The sequence below is a fragment of the Mus caroli genome, unplaced genomic scaffold (genome assembly GCF_978045245.1).
Source record: "Mus caroli unplaced genomic scaffold, Mus_caroli_1 scaffold_3, whole genome shotgun sequence".
NCBI lineage: Eukaryota > Metazoa > Chordata > Mammalia > Rodentia > Muridae > Mus > Mus caroli.
In genome coordinates, this window is record NW_028227258.1 from 82,945,095 (window position 1) to 82,969,392 (window position 24,298).

Consider the following 24,298-nt stretch of genomic DNA (forward strand, 5'->3'; position numbering starts at 1 on the left):
GGTGTCGAAAAATATGCTTGAAAAAAAGGTTTTTAAGTTTGAATAACAATTGTCTTTAGTCTCCACACAGACTTCAAACACTGCAATCTTCTTTGAGGCTGACGCTGCACACCTCAAGCCTGGTCAGGAAGGGATGAACTCCCAAGATCAGGGACATCTTAACACACTAATATGGGCTTTGTACCGGGCAAGTCTGGATTGGAAAGTCGCGATCCTGAGAAGGTGCTCTGCCCAGTGGAAGGCAAAGTCCGACCTAGGATTATACATTCTTGATTATGTCAGAGAACTTGCTGTCTTGGCCTCTCGATAACAACGGGCTGACCTGGTGTTTTCTTGTCCGATGTGATACCAGGTCTGGAGTTGGAAAGCCACATTCCTACCTGCCTAACGCAGGGGTCATTTAAGGGTTTAGATGTCAGTGAGCGCGGAAGGCGGGAGAGCAACGTTGTCCTTGCAGTCACTACAAATAAACAGAATCCAAGGATGGTTAATGTTGCCACCGAAGCAAAATCCCAGTCAGCCCTAAGCTTTGGGAAGACCTGCCACTGCAGCCAAGTCGTCGCAGGGACCTCTCCCGGGTGGGGTCAGCTGCCGCAAGGCCTGGGATGTGGGGTCTAGGCCAGAGAGGCGGGGTGCGGCCGCTCAGCTATGGGATCAACGATCGCAACAGACCCGGCTGTCCCGGCTCCCACCGCACCTGGTCCCGGCAGAACCCGGCTCCCAGCGAGGGCGCGGCCCCGCCAGGCCAGCGATGGGGCGGGCCGGCGCCACGGGGCGCTCCGCCCCCGATGATGCGGCGGCCTCCGACTGGCCCCCGGCCCGTCACTCACTCCTCACCATGGTTGCAGCACAAAGCAACAAGCCCCGGAGGCTGCTTCCTCCCTGAAGAGCGGCTCTGGCGGCCGCCGAGGCGCAGGAGAAGGAAGAGGCGGGGAAGAGGAGGCGGTCGCCGTTCAGCAGACGCTTGGCGGGGCTGCGCGCTCCGCTCTCGGCCTCGCGCCCGCCGGGGACCCGCGTCTGGCCCGCCGCGCCCGCCCGCCGCACGGACGACGCACAAAGTTGCCTAGAGCGCGGGGGCCGCGCGGGGAGCAGCCGCGCTCAGGCGCCGATGGGGGCGGGCGGCTGGAGCTGCGCGGCCCGCGGGGATGCAGCAGCAGTCGGGAGGCGCGGCCGACAGTAGACGGAGGCGCGGCGCGGCCACGGCGGCCGAGGCCAGCGGGCTCGGTGGCGCCCAGACCTGAGCCGGGCTCACCAGGCTCAGCGCGCGGCCCTCCCTCTCGACCGGCGCGCGAGGACCCGGGACGCGTCAGAGCGAGCGCGGCCGGAGCGGGTAGAGCCAGGGCCCCGCCGGAGAGGCTCCGCCCGCCGTCGCTTGCACCTCCCTAAAAATAACTCGGCCCGCCGGGGCCAGCGCGATCCGCGACCGATCGGGAGCGCTGCCGGGCAGTCGCTGAGTCCGAGTCTACGGACAGCAAGCCGCGAAGAGGAGGGCAGCTCGGGGCTGCACGGATCCTTCGTGCTGTCTGCGCCCCGGCCCCGCGCCTGGGCTGGTTTGCCTCGGGCAGTGGCGCTGGGCCGGGAGGCCGGCGAGTGTGTGGAGCGGACCCGGTGCGCCCCGCAGGGGGAGATGGCGTCCTACGTGGATAATAGCTTCCGCCAAGCGGTGATGAAGAACCCCGCCGAGAGGACCCCCCAGGTGAGACGCGCCGCCACCCGCCGTGGGGTTGGTGTCTGCAGACTGCGCCCTTCCAGTGCCCCGGCACTCCTCTGCTGGGGAAGCATCCTATTTCCCCCATCCAGGACCTTCCCTGCCCCAACTTCCAAGGGCATTCTTTTCAGACCGTTCTGCGATTGCTGCCCTCTCCTCTGCTGTCCTTTTCGTTGCGCTCCCAGTAGCTGACCTTGCCCGCGCCTTTGCGGGACTAGTTGTCTATAGGGCACGTCTTTCTCCGGCCACACTCCATGGGGCTGAGTCTTAGGGTCAGGTCTCAGCTCCTCTCGGCCGGGTACTCTTGTCACCCTGACTGCAGGCTCAGTTACTCTCTTGCATGTATCCCATCTTTAGAGTTTAGGGGTGTTTAATGAGCTGTAAGCAGGAACTTGCAGGGTTGTGCGATGAACTGACTGGTCTAGGTGGGCCTTGTAAAGTGAAACACTGAGGTGCCTGTCTTTATTTACTACTTTACTTTCTTGAAAGAGGAATGTTGTTATCCATCGAAAGGAAAAAGTTGACAGGCCAGCGCTTTTCATTCCAATGGTAGATATAAGTGCAGAACAGGCGTATTCGACTCCGTCTTCTTCGCAGGGCAGATTCTTTTGGTTTGCACAATATGGTCAAAATTAGATAAGTGGTTAACGTTTATACAATTGTTTATCCTCAGGTTTCTTTTTATTTTTAAACGGAGGGATAGCTGGTGGGTTAGATTTGATTTTTCTTAGATTGGATTAGCGACGGAGGAGTGTTATAAAAATGTGGTTTGATTTCCGTTGCTTACTGGCTACATGACGTAGATTCCTAAATGTTGGGATGGCGACTACGGGCGATCCTGCTTGCCAGCCCTGCAGGCAAAGAAGATCTACAGATCCTTGGGGCCAACAAAAACAGGGAGGATCTAATACTTGAAAAAAGTTGCTTTGCTTGTCTGGGGATGGGATGCCATCTGTCCAAATCCAAGTGCTGCCCATCTCTGATGATGATTATTTAATGTGCGAGAAAATAGAATAAAAGCGAATCTTCCATTGGCTGCTTTTGGACAAGCCCCAAGAATGGCACCTGGTACTGTTCTTGATGGTTTTCTTTTTGCTTGGTGGAGCTGTCACATATGGGATATGAGTATAGATTACATTTGCCAAGCCTGGGAGATGGACTGTAATCGCATAAGAATGTTCATTTCACGCCTTCAGAAGTACCTATTCTAAAGGGCAGTTTTTATCAGGCACTGAGCATGCATACCTTTGATCTGCTCCCTTCTCTGGTGGTGGTATAGCTGCCCTTCATGTATCTTCATCATCTCTATTTGTTAAAACTGTCATTTATACCCATTTTCTGCTCTTGAAAAGACACTGTCAGTTTATTGTGTAGGCAAATCAACTTTCACGAGATCTCTCAGTTCTTTTCAAGAACAGAGTTTGAAATGGCCAAGTGAAATTACACATGCAAACCTAACAAGGATAGTCAGTAATGTGTCCGAGGCCTGATGTAGAAATGGGGAGGGTGAAATGGGATGCTAGGTTGATTAGTTAGAATAACAGTGAAACCTACTGTCAGGTAGGGAGGGCTGTGTGTGTGTGTGTGTGTGTGTGTGTGTGTGTGTGTAGGGGTGAGGAGGTGGAGATGGTGGATTACCAAATAAGTCTGGAAGAGGCACACCTTCCACTTGGACAGCCTGTGGATTGGCCAAGTAAATAGACTGTTGTTAGACTACTATGTTCCCCCCCGCCAGTGGTGTGGAATATAGAAACCAACCTAACAGAGGACTCTTGGCCCCGTGAGAAAGTGGGCGGGTTACTACTTACCCAGCTAGCTAAAAGGTCCATTGAGAATCTGGGAGCTGTCTTTACCCCACCTGACCTCAGGAGAAGCAAACAGAGAAACTGCCAAACATGGTGAACATTCTCAAGTGTCAGTCAGCCCTGTTAACTTTGATGTTCATTTGGTTTTTACCAGTGCGAACCCCCAGCTCTGTTTATCGCTTTAAAGAGAAATTAGTTTGAACTATGAGTGCTTTTCCATCCTTCCCTAAGTTGTCAGAAGTAATTTACCCAGAAGTTGGAATTCTCCTCGAGTAGAAAACAGTCAGTGTTGGTTGCGCCTGTGGGAGCTTTTCCATATGCAGTGTATTCTCATGGATGCTTGAGCGTTTCTGTAATATGAGTAAAAAACAACATGGTGGTATCGCTTGATACAACTGGAAGAACAAGAATTAGGGAAGCTTTGCTGTGGGGTATCCTATTTCTGAAGACTGACTTTGATAAAGGAGTTTGTGTGACAGGCAAAACCGCAAGGTTCTGGAAAGAAATGAATGAAAGCATTTATTTACTTATTTATTCTTGTTGGGTCTAGCTCCTCCTCCCTTCCCTAGCCGGCCTTACCAGACTCTTTGAAGACAAGTTCTGGATTTAGGTTAGTCAGTTGCTTGAAAGTAATTTTGCTAACTACCCTCGTGTAGCAAGTTAAGCAGCTGGTGACTGTTGCATCTGGGGCTGGAGAGTCTTAGGGACTGTGACACTTAAGAACTTTTCATATTTATCTGGAAGGTGGCAAGCGACTCTAGACGTGCCAGAGGGAAGGTAGGCAGTAAGGAGAAACACAAGGAGAAATTATCACCTGAGATTTTAGCCAAGAGGCGTCCAGTATTTCACCTGGTATTCCTAGAAGGGGAAAAGACTTTTAATCCAGTCTTTAGCCTGTATTGTGTGTCTGGAAACCTGTCCTCTTCCTTCTCAATGGCACACTGTATTCTCAAGTAATATACTCCTTGGAAAAGAAGGAGCAATAAACATTCTATTGATACTTCTCAATGCATCTCTGTTGAAAAAACAGGACGGCTAAGTAACTGCTTTATTCAATGACTTGGGTTTATGTCTTTAATCACTTAAATGAGAATTGTGGTCACCAAGGCAATTTAATGAAGTACAAAAATGTAAATAAATTGCAAACAGCATCATACCCCAAGGCTTCATACAATAAATTTTTTGTTCAACTATTTTATTAACTTGTTGAATTCAGGCCCATTGAGATCGCTTCTGTGGTGTGTTTAAGTATTTGCTTTCAATGATATGTGTACAATAACTCCCATCCTATCTCCTCCTAGTTAGTAATCTTACTTTTCCAGTATTAAACTTCTTTCTTCTTTTTTTTTTTTTTTCTTTTGTTTTGCTAACCTTTTTGGCTGAGTTGCTAATGCTCAGGAATGCAGCTGTCAGAGTTCCCAAGAGTGCAGGACATAGTTTTTTTTTTTTTTTTTTTTTGCAAAGTCACTCAGTGGAATTCATTGTGAGTCTAAATGACAGCTGAAACAAAACAAAGTAGATCATCTTGGCAAACTGCAAATGTATCGAATATACCCAGCCTAACAACCTGGTACTGCTGCCTCTCTGCTGTTTACGGTCATTGATGCCTGTGGCCTGGGAGCGCCCAGTTGGAAGAATAGTGTACTGCCACTCCAGCAAAGGTCAGAATTTCAAACCTATCTCAAGCACAGTTTGTGCTGAATGTATCACTTTTGTAATTGTAAGAAAAACAAAAACAAATCAACAAATCCTTTTTGAAACTGGAAAGTAAGGGGCCATCGGCATCTGACTTATCTTAATTTGTCAAAAATAGTATTTCTGACAAAGCATAGTTAATAGTGTTTCTTGATCCATGATGGCAGTGCGGTTTCTAAACAGCACTGTTGGGAAAGATGAGGTGTTTCTGAGGTTTATTGGGCAAAAAAGAGTGTATTATGTAGAAACCTACAGACTGCTGTGACACAGTGTAATTATGATTGTAGCTAGTGCTTGAAAACAGTTGTTACACTTTTTGTTAATCATCTTTGTGTCATTGAAACAAATACTGGGGTAACTTTATAAAAAGAACATGTCTGCTTTGGTTCAGCTGTAGAAGCACATTAGATTAGGTAGGGCTGCTGCTTTCAGGACTCTGGTGGACTTCACCATATTCATACAGGAACAAGTGCCCATCTATTGGTCAGGAAGCAAAGGGACAGGAAGGGATCCTAAGAGCTCTTTTCCAGGGCTGGTGACTTTGGAGATCTCCCATTGGTCCCCACCTGCAGCTTCTCCCACCTCCCAATAGTGCCTTTCTGGGACAAGCCTTCAACAGGCCTTGACACACCATTCAACATCCAAACCATAGCTGTAGCACACCTCAGTGCTACATTTCGGTTAGCTAATGTTGACACATTAGGTTTAGGAGTGATTGGTCACACATGCATCATCTTTTGGTGGCTTTGTTAGAGCTAAAGGTTAGAGAGCCATAGGGAGTCAAAACATGGTTGTATGTGAAAGAAAGTGGACTGCCATGTTAGTTGTGATGATTTTTATATTTTCAGAGGGGAAAAGGATAATCCGATCTCCCATGATAATTAACCCTGTGGTGAGCTGTATGAAGTGTGATGATGCTTGCTAGAGTCAGGTATTTTCATTTTCTCCGTCGATCTTTAAAGAGTTATGTTTAGTGCAGTGTTGGCATGCTAGGGGTTGTGGAGGGCCAAGTTGTGTTGACATTGAGGTGTACTGTCATCTACAAATGTGTTGGGCTGCACTCATGCCTATCCTTGGCTGCATGTGGCCTGCTGGCTGCAGGTGGGTCTTGTCTGTTAAATCATGGGGTTTTTGAGGCAGGGTTTTACTGTGTAACCCAAGGTGGCCTGTAAGTCTGGACACATCTGTTTCCACCCTGAATGCTGGCATTGCAGGGTTATACGAGTGTGCCACTGTGTCCAGCTTCACTTTTTATTTTAACCTTTATACTTGAGATAGTTGTCTAAGTGCTGTGTGTGTACCCTTTTGTAAATGACATCCGGTAAAGTTACTGTGTAATGCCATCAAGGATGTGTCATGGTTCATTGATAACTACAGACAATCCCTGCATAACAACAACAACAAAAATCAGGAATTCTCACTTGTCACTTGTTTGTTTGTTTGTTCTGCCCTGGCTGAACTCAAACTCACTGTGTAGCCGAGGGGCTTGCAGTGCTAGTATTATAGGCATGTGCTGTCATCCCGGGGTTTCTTCATGGTTTTAATCACCACTTGCACCCCTACCTCTGGTAATTACCAATCTGTGTTTTTGTTTTTGTTTTTCTATAATTTTGTTGTTTCAAAACATTCCATAGATGAATTCATGCAGTATGGGACTTTCTGGAACTGACTTTAGATTTCTGCCATTGTCACTAAATGATTTGGCCCTGAGTTCCTAAGTGATATCTGGTGTTGGACAGATGGATTTAAATTGAGATGGTGTAGAGGGAATCCTATAATGTTCATGAAACATAGACCGATGGTCATGTCTTAGATGAGCAGTAGTTGTCATTATGTGAGCATGTGGAGATATCAATAGATTGCTTTTTTCTTCTCTTTTTTTATCTTTTTGGTAGTAATGTAAGTAGTAAAATTAGCCTTAGTCATTATGGTCTTTCATTCAAGAAATCACTTGCTGTACATCAGGAAGTCTTAGGGATGTACTGTAGGCCTTCCTTGTATATTCTAAGACTTGAGAGGATGCTAAAACTTTGTACATCTTCTCCTGTTGCCTTCACACCTATCATAAGACTTAATTTCTAAATTAGACCCAGGAAGAAATGCACAATGATAGCCAGTAATAAAATAGAGCAGTTATAGCAATATGCTATAATAAAATTGCCAGCATGCTTACTCCTGTGCTTTGGGACTGCTATAAAGTAAAATAAGGTTTCGTGGAGTCATATACAGTGCCTTTTTACCAGTGAGCTGCCTGAAGGAAGAGTCCTGAATTCACACACTGCATTCTGCAGTTGGTCTGGAGATGCAGATGGCTGCACACTACAGAACAGGTATAGCCAACAAATACTGACTCTCGTGGTGCCTTCTGGTAGAAAGAGTAGCTTCAGGAATGAGCTGCATATGCATCAGTTGTTTCTTGATATGATTCATGGGGAATGTGATATTTGACTAAGAAGAGTTGGACACTCCCAGCCTATCGAGGCTGAGTGAGGCTGGAGCATGCCCCGGGGTTTTCGCACCAGTCTGTTAACAAGCACTAGCCAGTCAGGGTTCCTCAGTGAAGAGTCTCAAAAGGCCACAAAACTAAAGAAGTTAAGGATACTTATTGCTCTTCAGAGGACCGGGGTTCAATTCCTAGTACCCTATCATTTGTAACTCCAGCTCCAGGGGATCCAGTGCCCTTTTTTGACCACCATGGGCACCAGACTTGCTCATATACATAAAATAAATAAAAATCTTTAAAAACAGAAAGCAGGAAAACCAACTTGATTTCAGAAAACACCAGACAGATCCACATTTGATGGTAAACGATTGGGCAGTATTTTCTGGAAGCGTTGAAGGTATGAAAACTGAAGAAGTGCACAAGTTGTCACAGATTGGGGAAGAGTGAAGGAAATGTTATGTGTAGCCATATGCAGTGTGGGATTCTGGCGTTTTTTATGGTGTCAGATGAAATCTGAATATTTACATTTTCTTTTGCTTATTTTGTATGTTACCCTAAGAGGATCTCAGTGAAGTTGACATGGGATCTCTGAACTGTTTTATAGAACTTTTCTTTTGGTTTTACTTTTTAGTGAGTGAGAGGTGGGGTGGGTGGGTGCATGAATGAGTGCATGTGTGAGTGTGTGCACGCGCAGTCTCTGGTCCTCTGGTCCTCCTGCTTCTGGGGACTCTCATGTCTCCTGCTCTCATCTCACCATAGAAGCCCTGGGATCATAGACTCTTGTGACCTTACCTGGCCTCACATGGCTTCTGTCGATTTGAGCTCAGGGCTTGACACTTGTTCTCTTTCTAGCCCCTGTAAATCCTTTTTTAGACGAAACTTTGCAAAACTGAAAGATAGAGAAAGGATATATCACTTCTGGAGTCCTTTTGTGACCCTGTAGAGTAGCTACCAAATTATTAACTTCAGATCATCTTTTTCCTGATTAGTGACTTAATCTTAATGAGGCGGTCAGTCAGTATCTTTCATCTCAATTCTTGTTTTCCTCTTCCTAAGGTGCTGGGAGTTGACTTTTCTTATTGAATACCTTGTCTATAACCCAAACACTCTGCCACTGAGCTCTGTTCCCACCTCTTTTGTTTTTTTTTTTTCAGACTTTGTATTTTTGAGACAGTCTTAATAGGTTGTCTGAGCTGGTCTTGAACTCACTATGTAGTGCAGGCAGACATGAAATGTATGTATGGTCTTTGTGCCTCAGCCTCTGGGGTAGTGCCACCAGGCCTGACTTTGTGAGTTTCATTGTTGTTGTGTTTTAGGTTTACTTTGTTATTATTATTTTGAAAGTGTAATTTGTCTGCACGTATGCATATACACGTGTACATGTCTGCATCTGCCCCGTGCACCTGCTTGATGCTCATGGAGGCTAGAAGGAGGTGTTTGCTTGCTTGGAACTGGAGTTACAGGCGGGGGGGTTTAGCTACCTGAGTGTGGGGTATGAGCTACCATGCTGGGCTTAAATGTGTGTGTGTGTATTATATATATCATGAATGTTTTGTTTGTGTGTGTGTGGGTATACACACACATACATATATTTTAAAAATTTTTTTGTTTGATAGTTTTACTAGTTACACTTGTAGGGACAACTGAAAAGGAAAATTTCAGGCAGGTTTTGAAGTGACTAAAATCTTATAAAAAAATGAAAACCAGGGCTGGTGAGATGACTCAGTGGTTAAGAGCACTGACTGCTCTTCCAGAGGTCTTGAGTTCAATTCCCAGCAACCACATGGTGGCTCACAGCCATCTGTAATGGGATTTGATGCCCTCTTCTGGTGTGTGTGAAGACAGCTACAATGTCTCATATTTATACTCATAAATAAAATAAGTAAATCCTTTAAAAAGAAAATGAGAACCGTATAATAAACATGGAGCTATGAACTAAATCCCCGCCCCCCACCTCCCCTGCAAGCTATATCACATAGGTTTGCAAACTTCGTTTTCAGATACAGTCCCACTCTAGCTGCACTGGCCTTAAACTTGTAATCCTCAGCTCACCTTCCACAATGTAGGAATTACTGACTATATTGCTAAATAGTAGTTACCCTTGTTAGTGCTATTGGGAATTGAACACAGGGCTTCTCCCTTTTATTTAATTTATTTTCTTTGTTGTTGGTTTTGAGACGTAGTCTCTTGTATAGTCCCTGCTGACCTCACATTATTTTGTCGGTAGCTCAGGTGGTCCTCAGCCTGATCTCTTGCCTCCCAGCTCATCTCAAGCTCTGGGACTCCAGGCAGGCACTTCCCTCCTCAGCTGTCTCTCCTTCTAACTACATTCAAATGTTTGAGGAAATGCACGTGAAAAGTATTTGAGTCACAGTCTTAATTTCCTTTTTTAGATACTGTACTGAGAAACCACTTGATCATATTTAAGTGTGTTTTCAAGCGGGTATAAATGAGTACTAAAAGCTAGTGAATTGAAAAGTACCACATAAGAAAAGAGTTCAGCCAAGGGAGGAGGGACAGCTTTTTACTTTGTTTCTGTTTCCCTGTATCCAACTCCCCACAGCTCTGTGGGGCTGGAAGAAGAAACTGACCGTCTAGCTTTAGGGACAGACACCTCATGTATGCTTATTCCTTGGGCTTGGGAGACCACAAACTTCTTTTAGACTTAGGCAGCATACTCTGAGAACCAAAACCTTCAAGTCCAATCCTCCTTGGGGACTTTAGTTGGGATGGGTGAGAATTCCTGTCTTGATTCCATTTTCTCTGGTGTGGTTTAAATCTATAGCCAGTTAGGAAAACTGGCAGGCATGGTAGTGAAGCCGTTTCACTTTAAAAGTCCTGGCTCTTAGCTGTGAATGGGCATAGTCATCTTCCCTTGCGATGACAAATTCGTATCTTTAATTTTGTTCATGGAATTGTCTTACATAAATTGTTTTCACTCACCCCGTGAGGTGTGTTTTTCTCAAAGATTTTTGGAGGGTTAATTGTTACCGTTTTAAAAATTACGCATACATATATGTGTGTGGCATGTTAAACTGGAGCAAGAAGAGAGTGTTGTCTCTCCTGAAGCTGGAATCACAGGCAGTATGAGTGTTTCATTTGGGTTCTGGGAACTGAATTAGGGCACTTTGCAAGAGCAGTCAGCTTTCCATCTCGCCCTCTGTTAAAGGTGGAGGGAGAGTTTACAGCGGGCAGAAACAGTGATGTTACAGACTCTGTATTGGGAAGATGTGTTAGTGTGTAGTAATGTAGTCTCTGGAGTGGAGTGTGTGAAGCATCGTTGTCTTGTGCTTTTCAGCATTTGGCACGTACTACGCTGATCGTACCTTTTAAATAGAGATGTATTTCTTTTACTTGTATGGGTATTCTGCCTATGTGCCTATACATGTGCCCCACATACGTCGCTGATGCCATGGATCTCCAGGAACTGGAGTTACAGACAGTCCTAAGCTGCATGTGACTGCTGGGAGTTGAACCTGGGTCCTCTAGAAGAGCATCCAGGGCTTCTCACAACTGAGCCATTTCTCCAGCCCCCTGATCATACTTTTTCAGAGATAACCTTTTATTATTATTTTATCTTATGGTTTGTTCTTCTGAGTGGTTCATGAGTATAGCATTGATTATATTAGAATTTTATTACCTTACAAGTTACCCAACACTGAATGTATATATAGTGGCTGGTGGTTTATTTAATAAGAAATCTAAAGCCCCCCACCCCCACCCCCGCCATGCCACGTTGTGCTTAAGGTGTTTCTAAGGACCAGATGATGACTAAGTTCTCAAAGCTCGGGTTCAGCTGTGTATTACTGTCTTTGTTAGGGTTTTATTACTGTGAAGAGACACCATGACCAAGGCAACTCTTACAAAGGACAACATTTAGTTGGGGCTGGCTTACAGTTTCACAGGTTCAGTCCATTCTCATCAGCAGGAAGCATGGCAGCATGCAGGCTGGCCTGGTGCTGGAGAAGGAACCGAGAGGTCTACATCTTGATCCAAGGGCAGCTAGGAGGAGGGTCTCAAAGGCTACCCCCACAGTGACATATTTCTCCCAACAAGGCCACACCTCCTAATAACGCCACTCCCTGGCCCGGGCCAAGCATATTCAACCCCCCCCCCCCCCCCGCAGACACCAGCCAGGGAAAGGGAAGATTGAGAATCCTCTTGGCAAAGGTTTGTCTTCATCCATGTTCTTATGAATACGGCCACCCCCTTCCATGGCTTCCCTGCTAGACAAATGCTTTACCCCCGAGCCATAACCTCAGCCCAGTCTTTATTTCCGCAAGGTCCTGTATATGTTCTTTTGGCTAGAGACTTGCCACCCGATACTTGGGGCTGCAAAGGCGGTTGGATCTTTAAGTCTTTTAAAGCCTCCATAATACAGAAGGGCAGGGAAGAAAGAGATTAAGATTAATGGATGCTGTGAGCTGATAGTATTTGTCCAATTTACTTTGCATAAGAAATAGATGATTGTGGGACATTTATGCGGTGATTCTCTGGAGAGCGCTTTGAGAGTCTTATTGGATTAAAGTGCTGCATTAATGTATCTCCGTAACAGAATCATGTGGATGTGTTCAGCCGCTTGGTTCTCTTAGGTTTATGCTGATTTTCAGAATTTCAATCCCTGTCAGGCAGGGATATGCACACCAGTGGATGAGCAGTATGTGTAAATATTTTCTTATAAAATGTGGCATGTAACTAGAATCCCTGTGATAATTGGGTTCTTAACATGTCATGTATTGATTTAGAAATATAAAATACAGATTTAGGGCTGGAGAGATGGCTCAGTCGGTAAAATGTGTATGCACGGGGATCTGAGTTAGGCTGCCCAGCACCCACGTAAGAAAAATAAATAAATAATAAAAGAAAAAGAAAAAGGCCAGGCTTGGCGACATGTATTTGCGACCCCAGGGCTGAAGAGGCCGAGCTAGGCAGATCCCTGAAACTCACTGGTCAGTCAATTCTAGTTGAGCTGATGACTCAAAATAAGGTGGAGAAGGACCAAGGGATACGCCTGCAGTCAACCTTTGGCTCCACACACAAGAGCACATACTCATGTGAATGTGTACAAGAGAAGAGAAAAATAGTGGTTTATGGTATTTCTAAAGCAATTCTTTTTTGTTTCAGGCTTATTCTGAAGTTGTAACACTCCCTGCTCCCACCCGTCTCTCTTTGTATCTCCCTGACTTTATTTTTGCCTTTTGCTATGGTTGAACCTGAGGTTTCACACATGATTGGCAAAATGTTCTACTTAGCTATATTGTTGCCCCCCCACCCCCTTTTAAACCTTTTATATTGAACAATCTCATTACCTTGCTCATGCTAGCTCAGTTTCTAGTCCAGGTAGCCCTTGAACTTGCTTTCTGCCTACGTCAGGTTCTGATATAGCTGGGATTTACAGGCCTGTGCTAACACACCTGGCTTATCCCCCCCCCCCCCCCACTTTCTCTCTCACTTTCTCTCTCTGTCTCCCTCCTTCCCTCCCTCCCTCCCTCTCTCTCTTTCTCTCTCCCTCCCTCTCTCTCTCTCTCTCTCTCTCTCTGTGTGTGTGTGTGTGTGTATCTTGCCATTAGAATCAGAAGCTAATGGCTAAGAAAGGCTACTGGTAAAAATTGAGGCCTTAGACTTAACCAATTGTTTATTTGTGTAAACAAGAACCATGCTTCTGGCACATCCTAATCCGCACCAAAACACACTTTTTGAAAACAGAATATATAAAGAGGATATATGGTCTCTACTCTTTCCTAACACATTTTGCCTTTAGCAGATTAACTTCAAACGCAACGCTTAGCTTTACCACACTAGGGCTTATTGGGCTGGGTCCATCCTTAAGGCTCAGCGCTAAGCGCCTCTTAGGTAAAATTGGAGCTCAGTAGTACAGTGTGAAACAGATAAAATGACCTAGAATTAATACTCACATTTTAATAATTTTTAAAGCAATACAAACCAGTAAATAACCTAAGACTTCTTTGGGGCATATGAGTATGTTTCTGATTCCCCATTCGTATTACGTGTAAGTCAGTCTACAGTTTAAAAGTTCCTCAGTAAAATGAATCAAGGCAAGCATAAGGACCTGGGTTCAGGTTCCTTCACTGTGTCAAAAGATGGGCGTGGCTGCCGTCCCAGAGATGGAGAGGCAGAGGCAGGACTGTTGTAGCTCAGTGGGCAGCTAGGTGGCAAGCTCCAGGTAAGGTGAGAGAGTCTTTCTCTCAAAAAAAAAAAAAAAAAGTTAAAAGGGGAAAACAGTCAAGTGGATATTGAGTATTACTCTAAAAATCACCTAGAACACATTTTGTTAGGACACACATTTTTACAAATTATGTATGTATACATGTAGGTGCGTCTCTATATATCTATATATCCATATCTACATATCAGCATGATTGAACCACAGTGAGGCAGCTATCTAAGGAGTAGAACCCTTTGGCCCAGTGTGTGTCTATGTATATGTGTGTGCGTCTGTAGGTGCAAGTGCCTGTGGAGGGCAGAGGTTGGCGCCAGCTCGCTCTCACTCTTACACACTTTACTTTTACTAGAAAAAAGAAATTCATCATTTGAAAACACATTTGAGATACCAAGCTTAGACTCCAGGGGAGAGGAAATAAATACCAAAGGTAGATTAAGTGAGTTTCTCCATGTCTTTGGGACAAAGCCAGCAAGTGTTGAAAAATTAACCTCTCTAATGGAGGTGAACTAACTCTGGCAGACCCCGTAGCTGTGTTTGGGTACAGTGTTCTTAGGGCACTCAGCTCTCTTTCCAAGTCTGAGGCTGCTCTCACCCTGCAGAGACCTAGCTGAGTGGTTGAGAAGCCAGGGTGGCCTCGTCAGTGCCTCTTAGATGTCCTAGGATAAAATGGGGGCGGTGTGCCTGGGAGTTATTCCTGAGCACTGTTTCTACTCCTGCCCCCAAAGTGGAACATTCCTTCATGTAATTGATGGGGTGAGGAGTGGGCTTGGTACAGCTGAGGGTCGCTGACTCTGCCGCCTTACTGTGAGGAACAAACACTTTCTTTGTCTTCACTTCTGATTATCGCCTCCCATTGTAAGTTTGTGGGCTTGCTGCATGTTCCTTAGTTCCATGCCTTACTTATCTCAAGGCAAGTTAATTTAAGTTTTTCTTTTATTTTTATTTTAAATTTCACTGAAAACAAATTTGTTACCTTGGAAATAAAGTTTACTTGTTAGCTGATTTAAGTGATATGTTCGGTAATAGGAAATCAGATTCTATACATTCATTAGCTTTGATGCCTTCCTTAATGCCTTCAAAAAATGTGTTAATTTTAGTCTTCCGTGTTGCCAATAATAACAGTAAAAACATATGACTCATTTAAATTGGGTATATAGATGTGACCTGTTCAAAGTGAGGAAATTCTTAGCAAGATCATTATTGCCTTGCCGGAAATGCTATTTCCCTCATACTTGGCATATCTTGCTAACTGCCCTGGTACTTACAAAGTTTTCTGGTTCTTTGCATTCTGGCTGGCAGAGGGAAGAAAAGTCTAATCATGTGTGATTGAGAACTTTTGGGGTGTAGTGGGCATCCCCGCAGGCTTGCTAGAGTAGGCAGCAGAAGTCAGGGGACCTATGGAAAACGGTTCAGCAGCCAAGGGATGAATGTAAAAGTCAAGGACAGCAAGGTTCTTGCACTACTACTCACGTGTGGATTAAATAGGTTGAACTTAAAGCTACGTACAGGTGGGGACGGGTCTACACCAATCTTAATAGAGACACAAATTTGGGAGAAGGAGGGACCAGCAGTGGCTCAGGTTGTGCTTCAAAGTTAATGATTGCATGTTTTTCTTTTATTTTGTGGTTTTTGAGTGATCAGTTATGTTAGGAAAGGATAGGTACTTGGGCATTTTTGTATTTCCCACAAGTACTTTAGTACTGTTTCAGGAGACTGGGTGAGGCGGTGAGGAGAGGCGTGAGGAGAGAGGTGAGGAGAGAGGTAACCAGGAGCTGGAGATGCACAGGGATGTGGATTATTGCAATCTTATGTTGGCTTTTTTTTTTTTTTTTTTTTTTTTTGCCTTACTGTGTCCGATTGTGTCTCTTGAGGTTCAGAAGAGAACTTTAGCTGATGCAAGGCTCAGGTATTTAATCTATAATTATAAGCTTGAAGTCTGAGGTGGGAAACTATAAGAAATGAATGACAGAATTTTGTGTTATTTAGAAACAGCAGAAACAAAGCTCCTTTGTGTCTCTCAGTTATTTTTTTTCCTCCCCGAATATGTCCAAGGAAAGGCCAAAAAATACTCCAGTGACTAATAAATATCTCTTGCTCCAAGATACTCTGGGGAAGAGAGAATTGATTTCCAAAGTAGCATTATTACTGCTTTTATTACTTTCATTGATTTTATTTATTTATTTATTTATTTTTGATACAGAATCTAGGTAGTCCAGACTGGTTGGAACTCTTCATCCTCCTGCCTCAGCTTCCTGAATGCTAGGACTACAGGTGCATGCCATCCTTCAGATCCACAGATGGCTTTATGAACAAAACTGCACAACCTTCTTAATGATCCCAGGCATCTGTCTGTCTATCACCTATGTAACTTATCTATCCTATCCCATCATCCCATCCCATCCCTCCAACCCTCCATCTATCTATCTATCTATCTATCTATCTATCTATCTATCTATCTATCTATCTAATCGACAGCCAATGTGCATATTTCCAGGTCATATAATCTTACTCATGGGAAAGAAACATTTTTGTTTATGTTGTTAGCCGCTTTCTGGCCTTTCTTGAACTTATCTAGGTTTTCTAGAAATTTAAAATAAGTGAATGTTTTAATACAGTTTCCCGAATTACACTTTCCTTATTAAAAACAAACACACAATTATGGGTTGTTTAAGTTCTTCACATTCACCGGGCTCCGGTGTCTGGTGTGCACCAGGTGCTCTGCTCAAGATCAATAGTGTGCAATCTCCTCATTTTCCTTTAGCTGCTAGTCAGGGATTTTATAGCTGCTTAATCACAACGATTCTAGGCATATTGTCAGAACCTTGAAATTGAGTTCAGGGCTAAGAATTTGTTTTTTCATTAAGTTGTTTACGTTTCTCTGTCTTGTATCCAAACAGAACTCCCCTGAGTTTCTTCTCTCATCTCTTTGTAGTGTGCCTTGGGAGCATGCTTCATGTGCCTTCGTGCTCTGTGAGCGCATGGCTTTGTGTGATGTGGGGTCTGTACAGCTTCACTTCTTGGCAGCCACAAAGATATCTTTTAAATAATTAGCATAATTTGCACAGCCATGCCAATTAATTATATCAGTGAATGTCAGGAAGAGAGAACTCTGGTGGGATTTGGAGAGTAGGAGTGAAGCGAGGTAGTTGAGGGAATGGGCTTTGTGATGGTTGGGGAAGCACTGGGGGAGATTGGCAGCGGTGTATTCTGGTGATGGCGAGTCTACCTCACAGGCACTGCCAGCGAGGAACCTGCTGCAGTGTTTGAAGTACCAAACCCAGCGTTTGTAAACACACACTCCAGCATTTATCTTCTCTTCAGCCACTTGAACCTTACTCAGGTTGGATGATAAGCCTTTGTATCTTTTTCTGTTACTGAAGTCAGTGTTGAGAGCATAGCTCATGCAGTCTTCTGGAAAGGACTGAAAACGGATTTAAGTCTTGCCTCAAGTATAGAAATGTATTTTGTGCATTTTCCTTAAATTTTTTAAAGGGTGGGGATAAATACTAAATATTAAATGAGTTTCCAAGAAGTTAATTGAAACATAATACAGAATAGCACCCAGAGGGAGGAATGCCCCCTAGCTTTTTCAGTGAGTGTGATGTGAAATAGTCTGTCCCTTTCATTAAACTGGATGGGAGTTCTTAGGAGAAACAGGTCTCAGCCTTGTAACTCCTCCTCCTCCTCCTCCTCTTCCTCCTCTGTTCCCACCACCATGACTTTGCTTGTTCTTGTGGTACCTGGGTTTGAGTCCAGGATGCTAGGCAAGTGTTCCCCTTTAAAGCCCACTCAGGCCTTAACTTTGGACTCCTCTTATCCCAAATATCTGGGATTACAGGCATGTGCTATGTAATTCATGTTACAGTTTTCATAATATATGATGTATTTTGAATGTTTTGATTTAACCCTTTGTCAAGTGTAAAAAATGCCTGATCCTCTTATGTCTGCTTGCAAAGGTTGTCAGAATTTCTCTTAAGTTTTCTTTTCAATTTAATGGATAAATAAATATTCCTCTGTGATGATAGTAAAATGGCTGATTAAAAACAGGAACCTACATATATTCTCCCTCTCCCCTCTAACTATACATTTAGGCTAGTGTAGTTGCATGAAGAAAAATAGACCGGCTTGGATGTTGTGTTAGAGACAAAAATTCCAAAGCTGTGTTTCTCACTGTCAGATGAGCCCATTCATGTGGCTGGAAATTACTAAGAGTCATACTTGTGGCTGAAAACAGTGGTCCCGCATTGTCTTCTGGGTAAGCCGCTTCTGGGCTTGCTTCAGCCTTCTGAAGGGATGACTGGAGTCGGTGAGAGAAGGTGTTAGTGTTGTCTGTGTGGTACACTAATGCCAGCCAACCCCAGCACGGTTTAAACTAGCTCGTGTCCTTAGTGCAGCTCTCTATGTAGTTTTAGTTGTCCTGGAACTCACTGTGTCGAACGGGCTGACCTCAAATAGGCTCACCTGATTCTGCCTCCCAAGTGCTGGGATCAAAGGCATGCATCACCATGCCTGTTTTGATTTGTTCCTTTTTTTTTTTTTTTTTTTTTTTTTTTAGGGCTAGCATTTGCTTTTGCAGGAGGCACCCTGGTCATTTGGCCTGGGGGTTGAATTTCGTGTATGGGATTATCTTATTATTTTGTGTTTGTGTGTGTGCAGGTGAATTCATCCTTGTGCATGTAAAAGTTCTGTCATGTGTATTCCTGTGACTCTCTACTACATTTTGTGAGACAGAATCTGTTTCTGAAAGAGCTCCTTGTTTTGGGTAGGCTGCCTGCCCCAGTGCTGGAGTTATAGGCTGTGCCATTATGCCCAGCAATTTTTGTGTGGGTTCCTGGGGTCTGAATCCTCATGTTACCAGTTGGGCTTTGAGCTGGGTATTTCCAGATTTTTTGGCATCTTACTCAATAATGAAATAAGGACACACAGATTGCAGAGACGCTTTCTGCAGTTCAGGGTATATTATCAGAGGCAGCAGCCACATGAAGGAAAGTACTCAAGGGTCTTGTGTTTGGTGGGTGCTTCCTTTTATAGCACTGAAGAGGAGGGGCCATGCTGAGAAGGGTGCAGCATGGTAGCTCTCTTGTCACTGACAGGGTTACTGTGTATAAGCCACTGTTTACCATGTCTCATGGTGCCTCAGGTTTCAATCATACACATCCCCACTTATGTGTACGCATAGGATGGTAAGTACTGGGTTTCCCTAAGTGTTCACCCGGAGGGTCAAGTTTGTCTTAGTCTGTGTGCATTGAAAACTAGTCTAGCATGCATCTGCCAGGCTAGAAAAAGTAAAAGTTTTACAAAGAAACTGTCCATGAAATGAGAGTTTCTGATGGTGTCAGCAGGAGGAGATACTTAGTATTGCTTGTAGTGGTGTGCACACATACTGCAGCCTTTGAAACAGGTAAGGATCCTAGGCTGCCAACAGGGTGCGAGATGCATTGTTAGGGGTTTTGTGTGTGTATAGCCCAAGCCAAGTGGAGTGCTGGTTGCTGTGCTCTCCATTATGTTAGACCGCTTAGCTCGTGCATTCACTGGGCCATCACCCCAAAGCCATCTATATCTTAACTGTTTTAGTTTGCATATCTCTTCACTTTGCATTTATCTCATCTACTGGTAGTAATTAATAATTATTAATGTACACATTTTCAAATAAAATTTTTATTGTTTCCTGTCTCTCATATTCTTTGCTAAAAGTTAGCATGTGAGCCTCAGCTGTCTTTTCCTGATTCCCTGGTCCCTCAAACTGTCCTATCTCCAACCTGCTCTGGGCTCTGTCCCTCCCATCTCTGGCCCTTAAGAGTCCAGTTCCAGGCTGCTGCCCATCTGGGCTTCCTCAGGCCCGTTGTCCTGAGACCAATTAATTCCCTTAGATCCTGAAGCATTAGAAGAGAGAAGTTTCTTGAGTATGAGGCCTGGCATTCAACCATTTTTTAGAACTCCAGGTGGAAAACTTGCTCCTTTCCCATGTTTCCTTCAAGTGAGTATGGTTTCCATCTAGATGGGGTTGGGGTGTCATGGGGCTCTGTTTGCTTAGCTGTGAGGAGATATGCCCAGGCCAATGTGCAGAGCCAGACAGCTGGTATTACTTTAAGCCATAGCCCAAGAGGCCACTGAGGACCTAGACTAGAGCCCAAAGGACCAAGAACATTGCCACTCTTTGCTTCCCAGAGCTTGTGGAGCAAGAGTTGGTCTTGCCTACTGAGACACCAAAGGAAGATGACAAGGACCAACAAAGCACAATACAAACTAAAGGAACTCTGAGGGCAACAACTTAGCCCTCCCTGTTCCTGCCCAGAGGTGAGAAGGCGGCATGCAGGCAAGACTGGGTTTTTCCCTCACTTCTCAGGAAGGAAGAGCTCACCTTTGGTTAAGTCAGTGCTCATCTTTCCCCCTTAAATAAGGGCACAGAGACCCCAAACCTGGCCCAAGAGTGAGAAAGGAATGGCTATTTTGTGTGTGGGAAACATCAAACACCCAGTTGCAGAACTGAGTTGTTCCGCATTGCTGGGGTCTTAGTGATTTTGAGCACATTGAAGTGCACTGTGTCACTGTGTTGCTCAGGGGCCTGCGCTCACACATGGTGATAGTGCCACTAATCTGGAGATCCCTGCAGCAGGGCACATGCTCCTTGGTGCTTCCTGACATGGGTATATGGAACTAGATGTTGTGGGAGATGGTCCCCGCTGATGGAGGTGATCCTCTGGACCTGCATCTCCATCTTCGTTACTACACCAGGTAGACTCTGCTCTTGGAGGGCACTTCTTGACGATATAGTGTCCTCCCTGGTCTCCTGAAGCTTGAATAGATGCTTTTGGCTCATTTGGGGAGCCTCTTGTCTGTATCTCATGGCAGGACCTCCTTGCTGCAAAGAAAGAGGTAGACCTGCTCTGTGGAGCATGCGTGGTCTGGATGTAGCTTTCTTCCTGGTTGCTCCTTTAAACAGAAACACTTCTTAAGGGGGAAGCCATGTGACTGATTTTCATGTTTCCACGACTTACTGTGATTGTAAAGCAGTTCACAAACGTTTCAATGGATGTAATGTGTGCAAGAGATTGGGATAAGCAAGACTGACAGTGCTCAACCCTCTTGGTTGCAAGTAAAGACTTTAACTCTTAGGAGATGAGATCCAGGTTTGGTGCATGCACACAAAGGACCCTATCTCATATTGGTGCGTGCTAGGTAAGTTCTCTGCCACCGGCATTCGTAAGAGGGGAATTTTATTGGCTCAGAGGGGCAGAGCTACTTTCCCTAAACCTCAAGAATACACATTCTCCCTTCTTCCTGTGGGCCGTGGTTGTGGGGATGACACACAGAGAAAGGAGGCTCACACTGCCCCAGGGGTTTTCAGGTGAGGGAGGGCCATGAGAGTGACACAGATTTCTTAGACATGTCAGTGACCGTAAACACAGACCCGGGGGTGGGGGTCCCTTTGCTCTGGAGGAGATCTTGGTCCGTTTTTGATCAGGGGAGAGGTGCCTAATTCCTTTTTAGGCCTAAGAGCAGCCCTGCTACTGGTGACGTGAATGTCGTGTTCGTGGTTGCACGTTAAGCATGCGTTAAAGTCGATTCTCAGAATTGCTTGCTTGGTGATAGTGATTGAGATCTGACTTTGTTAGCATGACTTCTGTAAGTCACAGCTGCAGCTCCAGAGGCGGACCTGAACTCTGATGATGGCATCGTGAAGGACTGTACTCCTGACTAGAGCGTGTCTTATGGGTTACATTTAAGTCTGTCAGCATTTGCTTTTATTTGATTCTGACACCTTCCTTGTAGCTTTCCTTCAGATCTGACATCAGAGTTGGGAGATACTGGGTTGCATATTCACTTTCTATAAGACCCTGGGAGAAAAAGGAATTGAGATTAATAATGCCTTGGGCTTTCTTTTGTCCCATTTTTGCTTAATAACTCATTTAGGCTCTAATTCTAATTAGGAAGAGCTGCCAGGAGAGAATGGTGGGCTATCCTAGAGCCCGTCTGACCGTGACAACTTTCATTGACTCTTAGTTTTCTCAACTGCAGAAGGAGGCAGTCTCAGTTGTATCAACAACTCAGGTGCTTATGAAGGGAAATTGAGCGTGTCTCTGAGAACGTGTATTGTAAGGGAGGTCCACATGAATGTAGTAAGGTCTTACTGTCACTGACATCATGAGAGCATTAGTGTGAGTAGGAATTACAGTAGAGTCCTAGAGTCCTTCAGGGTTGACTGGTAGAATCTGGTATGGACAAAGCAGCAAACCATGTTTTAAAATTAATTTTTTATTTGGTTGTTTGGGCTTATACTTACCTGGATTAGTTTAGGCTTCCTTTATAGTTAGCATAGTGTCTTAGTTAGGGTTTCCATTGCTGTAAGGAGACAGCACTACCAAGGCAACTCTTTTTTTGTTTGTTTGTTTTGTGTTTTTTGTTTTTTCGAGACAGGGTTTCTTTGTGTAGCCCTGGCTGTCCTGGAACTCACTCTGTAGACCAGGCTGGCCTTGAACTCAGAAATCCGCCTGCCTCTGCCTCCTGAGTGCTGGGATTAAAGGTTTGCGTCACCACGCCCGGCTCCAAGGCAACTCTTAAGAGAACAACTTTTAATTGGGGCTGGCTTATAGGTTCTGAGGTTTAATCCATTATCATCATGGCAGGAAGCATGGCAGGATCCAGACAGGCATGGTGCTGGAGGAGCTGAGAGTTCATCTTGTTCTGAAGGCAAAGACGAGAAGACTGTCATCCAGGCAGCTAGAAGGAGGATCTCATTTCCCTACAGTGATACACTTCCTTCCACAAGGCCACACCCACTCCAACAAGGCCACACCTCCTAATAGTATTCAAAGCTCCACATAGAGGGTTCCTGTTGAGGATTATAAAGGGCCTTAGTGTTTTCAAGGTTCAACAAAAACCGTCTTGTAAAAACATCTACAATAGTGTATCTCAAGTAGGTTGGGTCATTTTTGTCAAGAAGCTGATCCCAAAGTCCCCAACTTCCGGAAGTTGCCGAATCTTACCTGTAGCATGTGTATGTGTTTCTTTGAAGTGTGATCATTGTAATGCATATCTCTAGAATAAAACATTTCTATTGTATGTCATGAAAGGATATAATTTTCATCTGATGTTTAGATATGTCATGATTCTATGTTGAAATTTGGTTTGTTCTTAGGCACTGAGCTAGAAAGTGTCAGCAGCGCTGGACATGGTGACCCATGCCTTGATTTCAGCAGAGGCAGGTGGAGCCCTGGGAGTTAGAGCCAGCCTGGCCTACATAGTGAGTTCAGGACAGACAACACTACAAAGAGAGATCTTATCTTAAAAAAACAAAAAACAAAAAACAAAAAACAAAAAACGTTGGCAGTATCAATATGAGATAGGGTCCTTTGTGTGCATGTCTGTGTGTTGTGTACATGTTCTGGCTGGAACTCAGGGTCTCAAGTGCTTCAGGTAAATGCTTAAGTACTTGGCTACACCCCCAAACTATAGTCCTGAAGAATTGGAAGATCTGGAGTTGCTGTCATACAGTCTGTTTGCTGTTGGAAGGTCCAGCTGTGCACGGATCTGTACATTGGTGTCAGGTAGCCTTAAAGTTACCTTTAAGATATAGTTCTTTGGAAAATCTCTATTGGTGTCATCAGGACATTCCCTTTGAGACAGTACATGTTGCTTTGGATTGTCTGATCTTCCTTTATTCTGTGCTGGGTAGTACATAACTCAGGAGGAGCAGCCAAGGAAAGATCTGGAAAAGTGATTGACACCAGGCTTTTGTTACGTGCCAGGAAGTTGGTTGTGTGTTTCCTCACAGTTTGGTCTTATTTAGTTCTTACCTCATTCCAGGAACACAGGAGTTATCATTTTCAGGTGACCAGTTCCATAACACATGACTGTCTGATTCCAGTGTCCCTGTTCTTTCATTGTAGGATAAAATCAGAGATATAATTTTGTTGTGTTGCTAATGAGGACTTACAAAATGAAAATTTTGTTCTTGTTCTGATAATGTCTCTTGCTTTGAAGACTGGCCTTGAACTCCTTTAGTAAAGAATGACTTTGAACCTCTGACCCTCCTGGCCCTATCCCCTGAGGTCAATGATAGCAGGTATATGCCTGATTTAGTCAGGACTAGGGTTTAAACCCAGGGCTTCATGCATGCTAGAGAAGCATTGTACCAGCTGTTTTAGAGTTTCTATGATAAACACCAGAGTCATCTGGAGGAAGGAAGGGTTTCGTTCATCTTCCAACTCTCAGGTCACACTCTGTCACTGAAGGGCATCACACTCCATCACTGAAGGGCATCAGTCAGGAGCGGAAGCAGAAGCTATGGAGGAAAGATGCTTACTGGCTTCCTCCTCAAGGGTCTTACTCAACTCAGGATGCAAACTGAGGTGCCATCCCTCAGGTCCACAGGGATGTCTTAACCAGGTCAGTCATTAATGAGGAAACTGCCACAGGCCAGCTCACAGGCCAGTCTGATGGGGACATTTTCCTCTTTCCCA

General features: G+C 44.6%; 1 protein-coding gene across 3 annotated transcripts in view; it reads left to right on the forward strand.

Moving 5' to 3' along the window:
* The first annotated feature begins 870 nt into the window (after positions 1 to 870).
* Positions 871 to 24,298, forward strand: part of Rapgef2 (Rap guanine nucleotide exchange factor 2) — a 227,014-nt gene continuing 203,586 nt past the window's right edge. For all 3 annotated transcript variants that reach the window (XM_021157687.3, XM_029474997.2, XM_029474996.2), the window contains exon 1: positions 871 to 1,696. In XM_021157687.3, the coding sequence (XP_021013346.2) occupies positions 1,628 to 1,696 (69 nt within the window). In that variant the 5' untranslated portion in view covers positions 871 to 1,627. The remainder of the gene's footprint in view (positions 1,697 to 24,298) is intronic.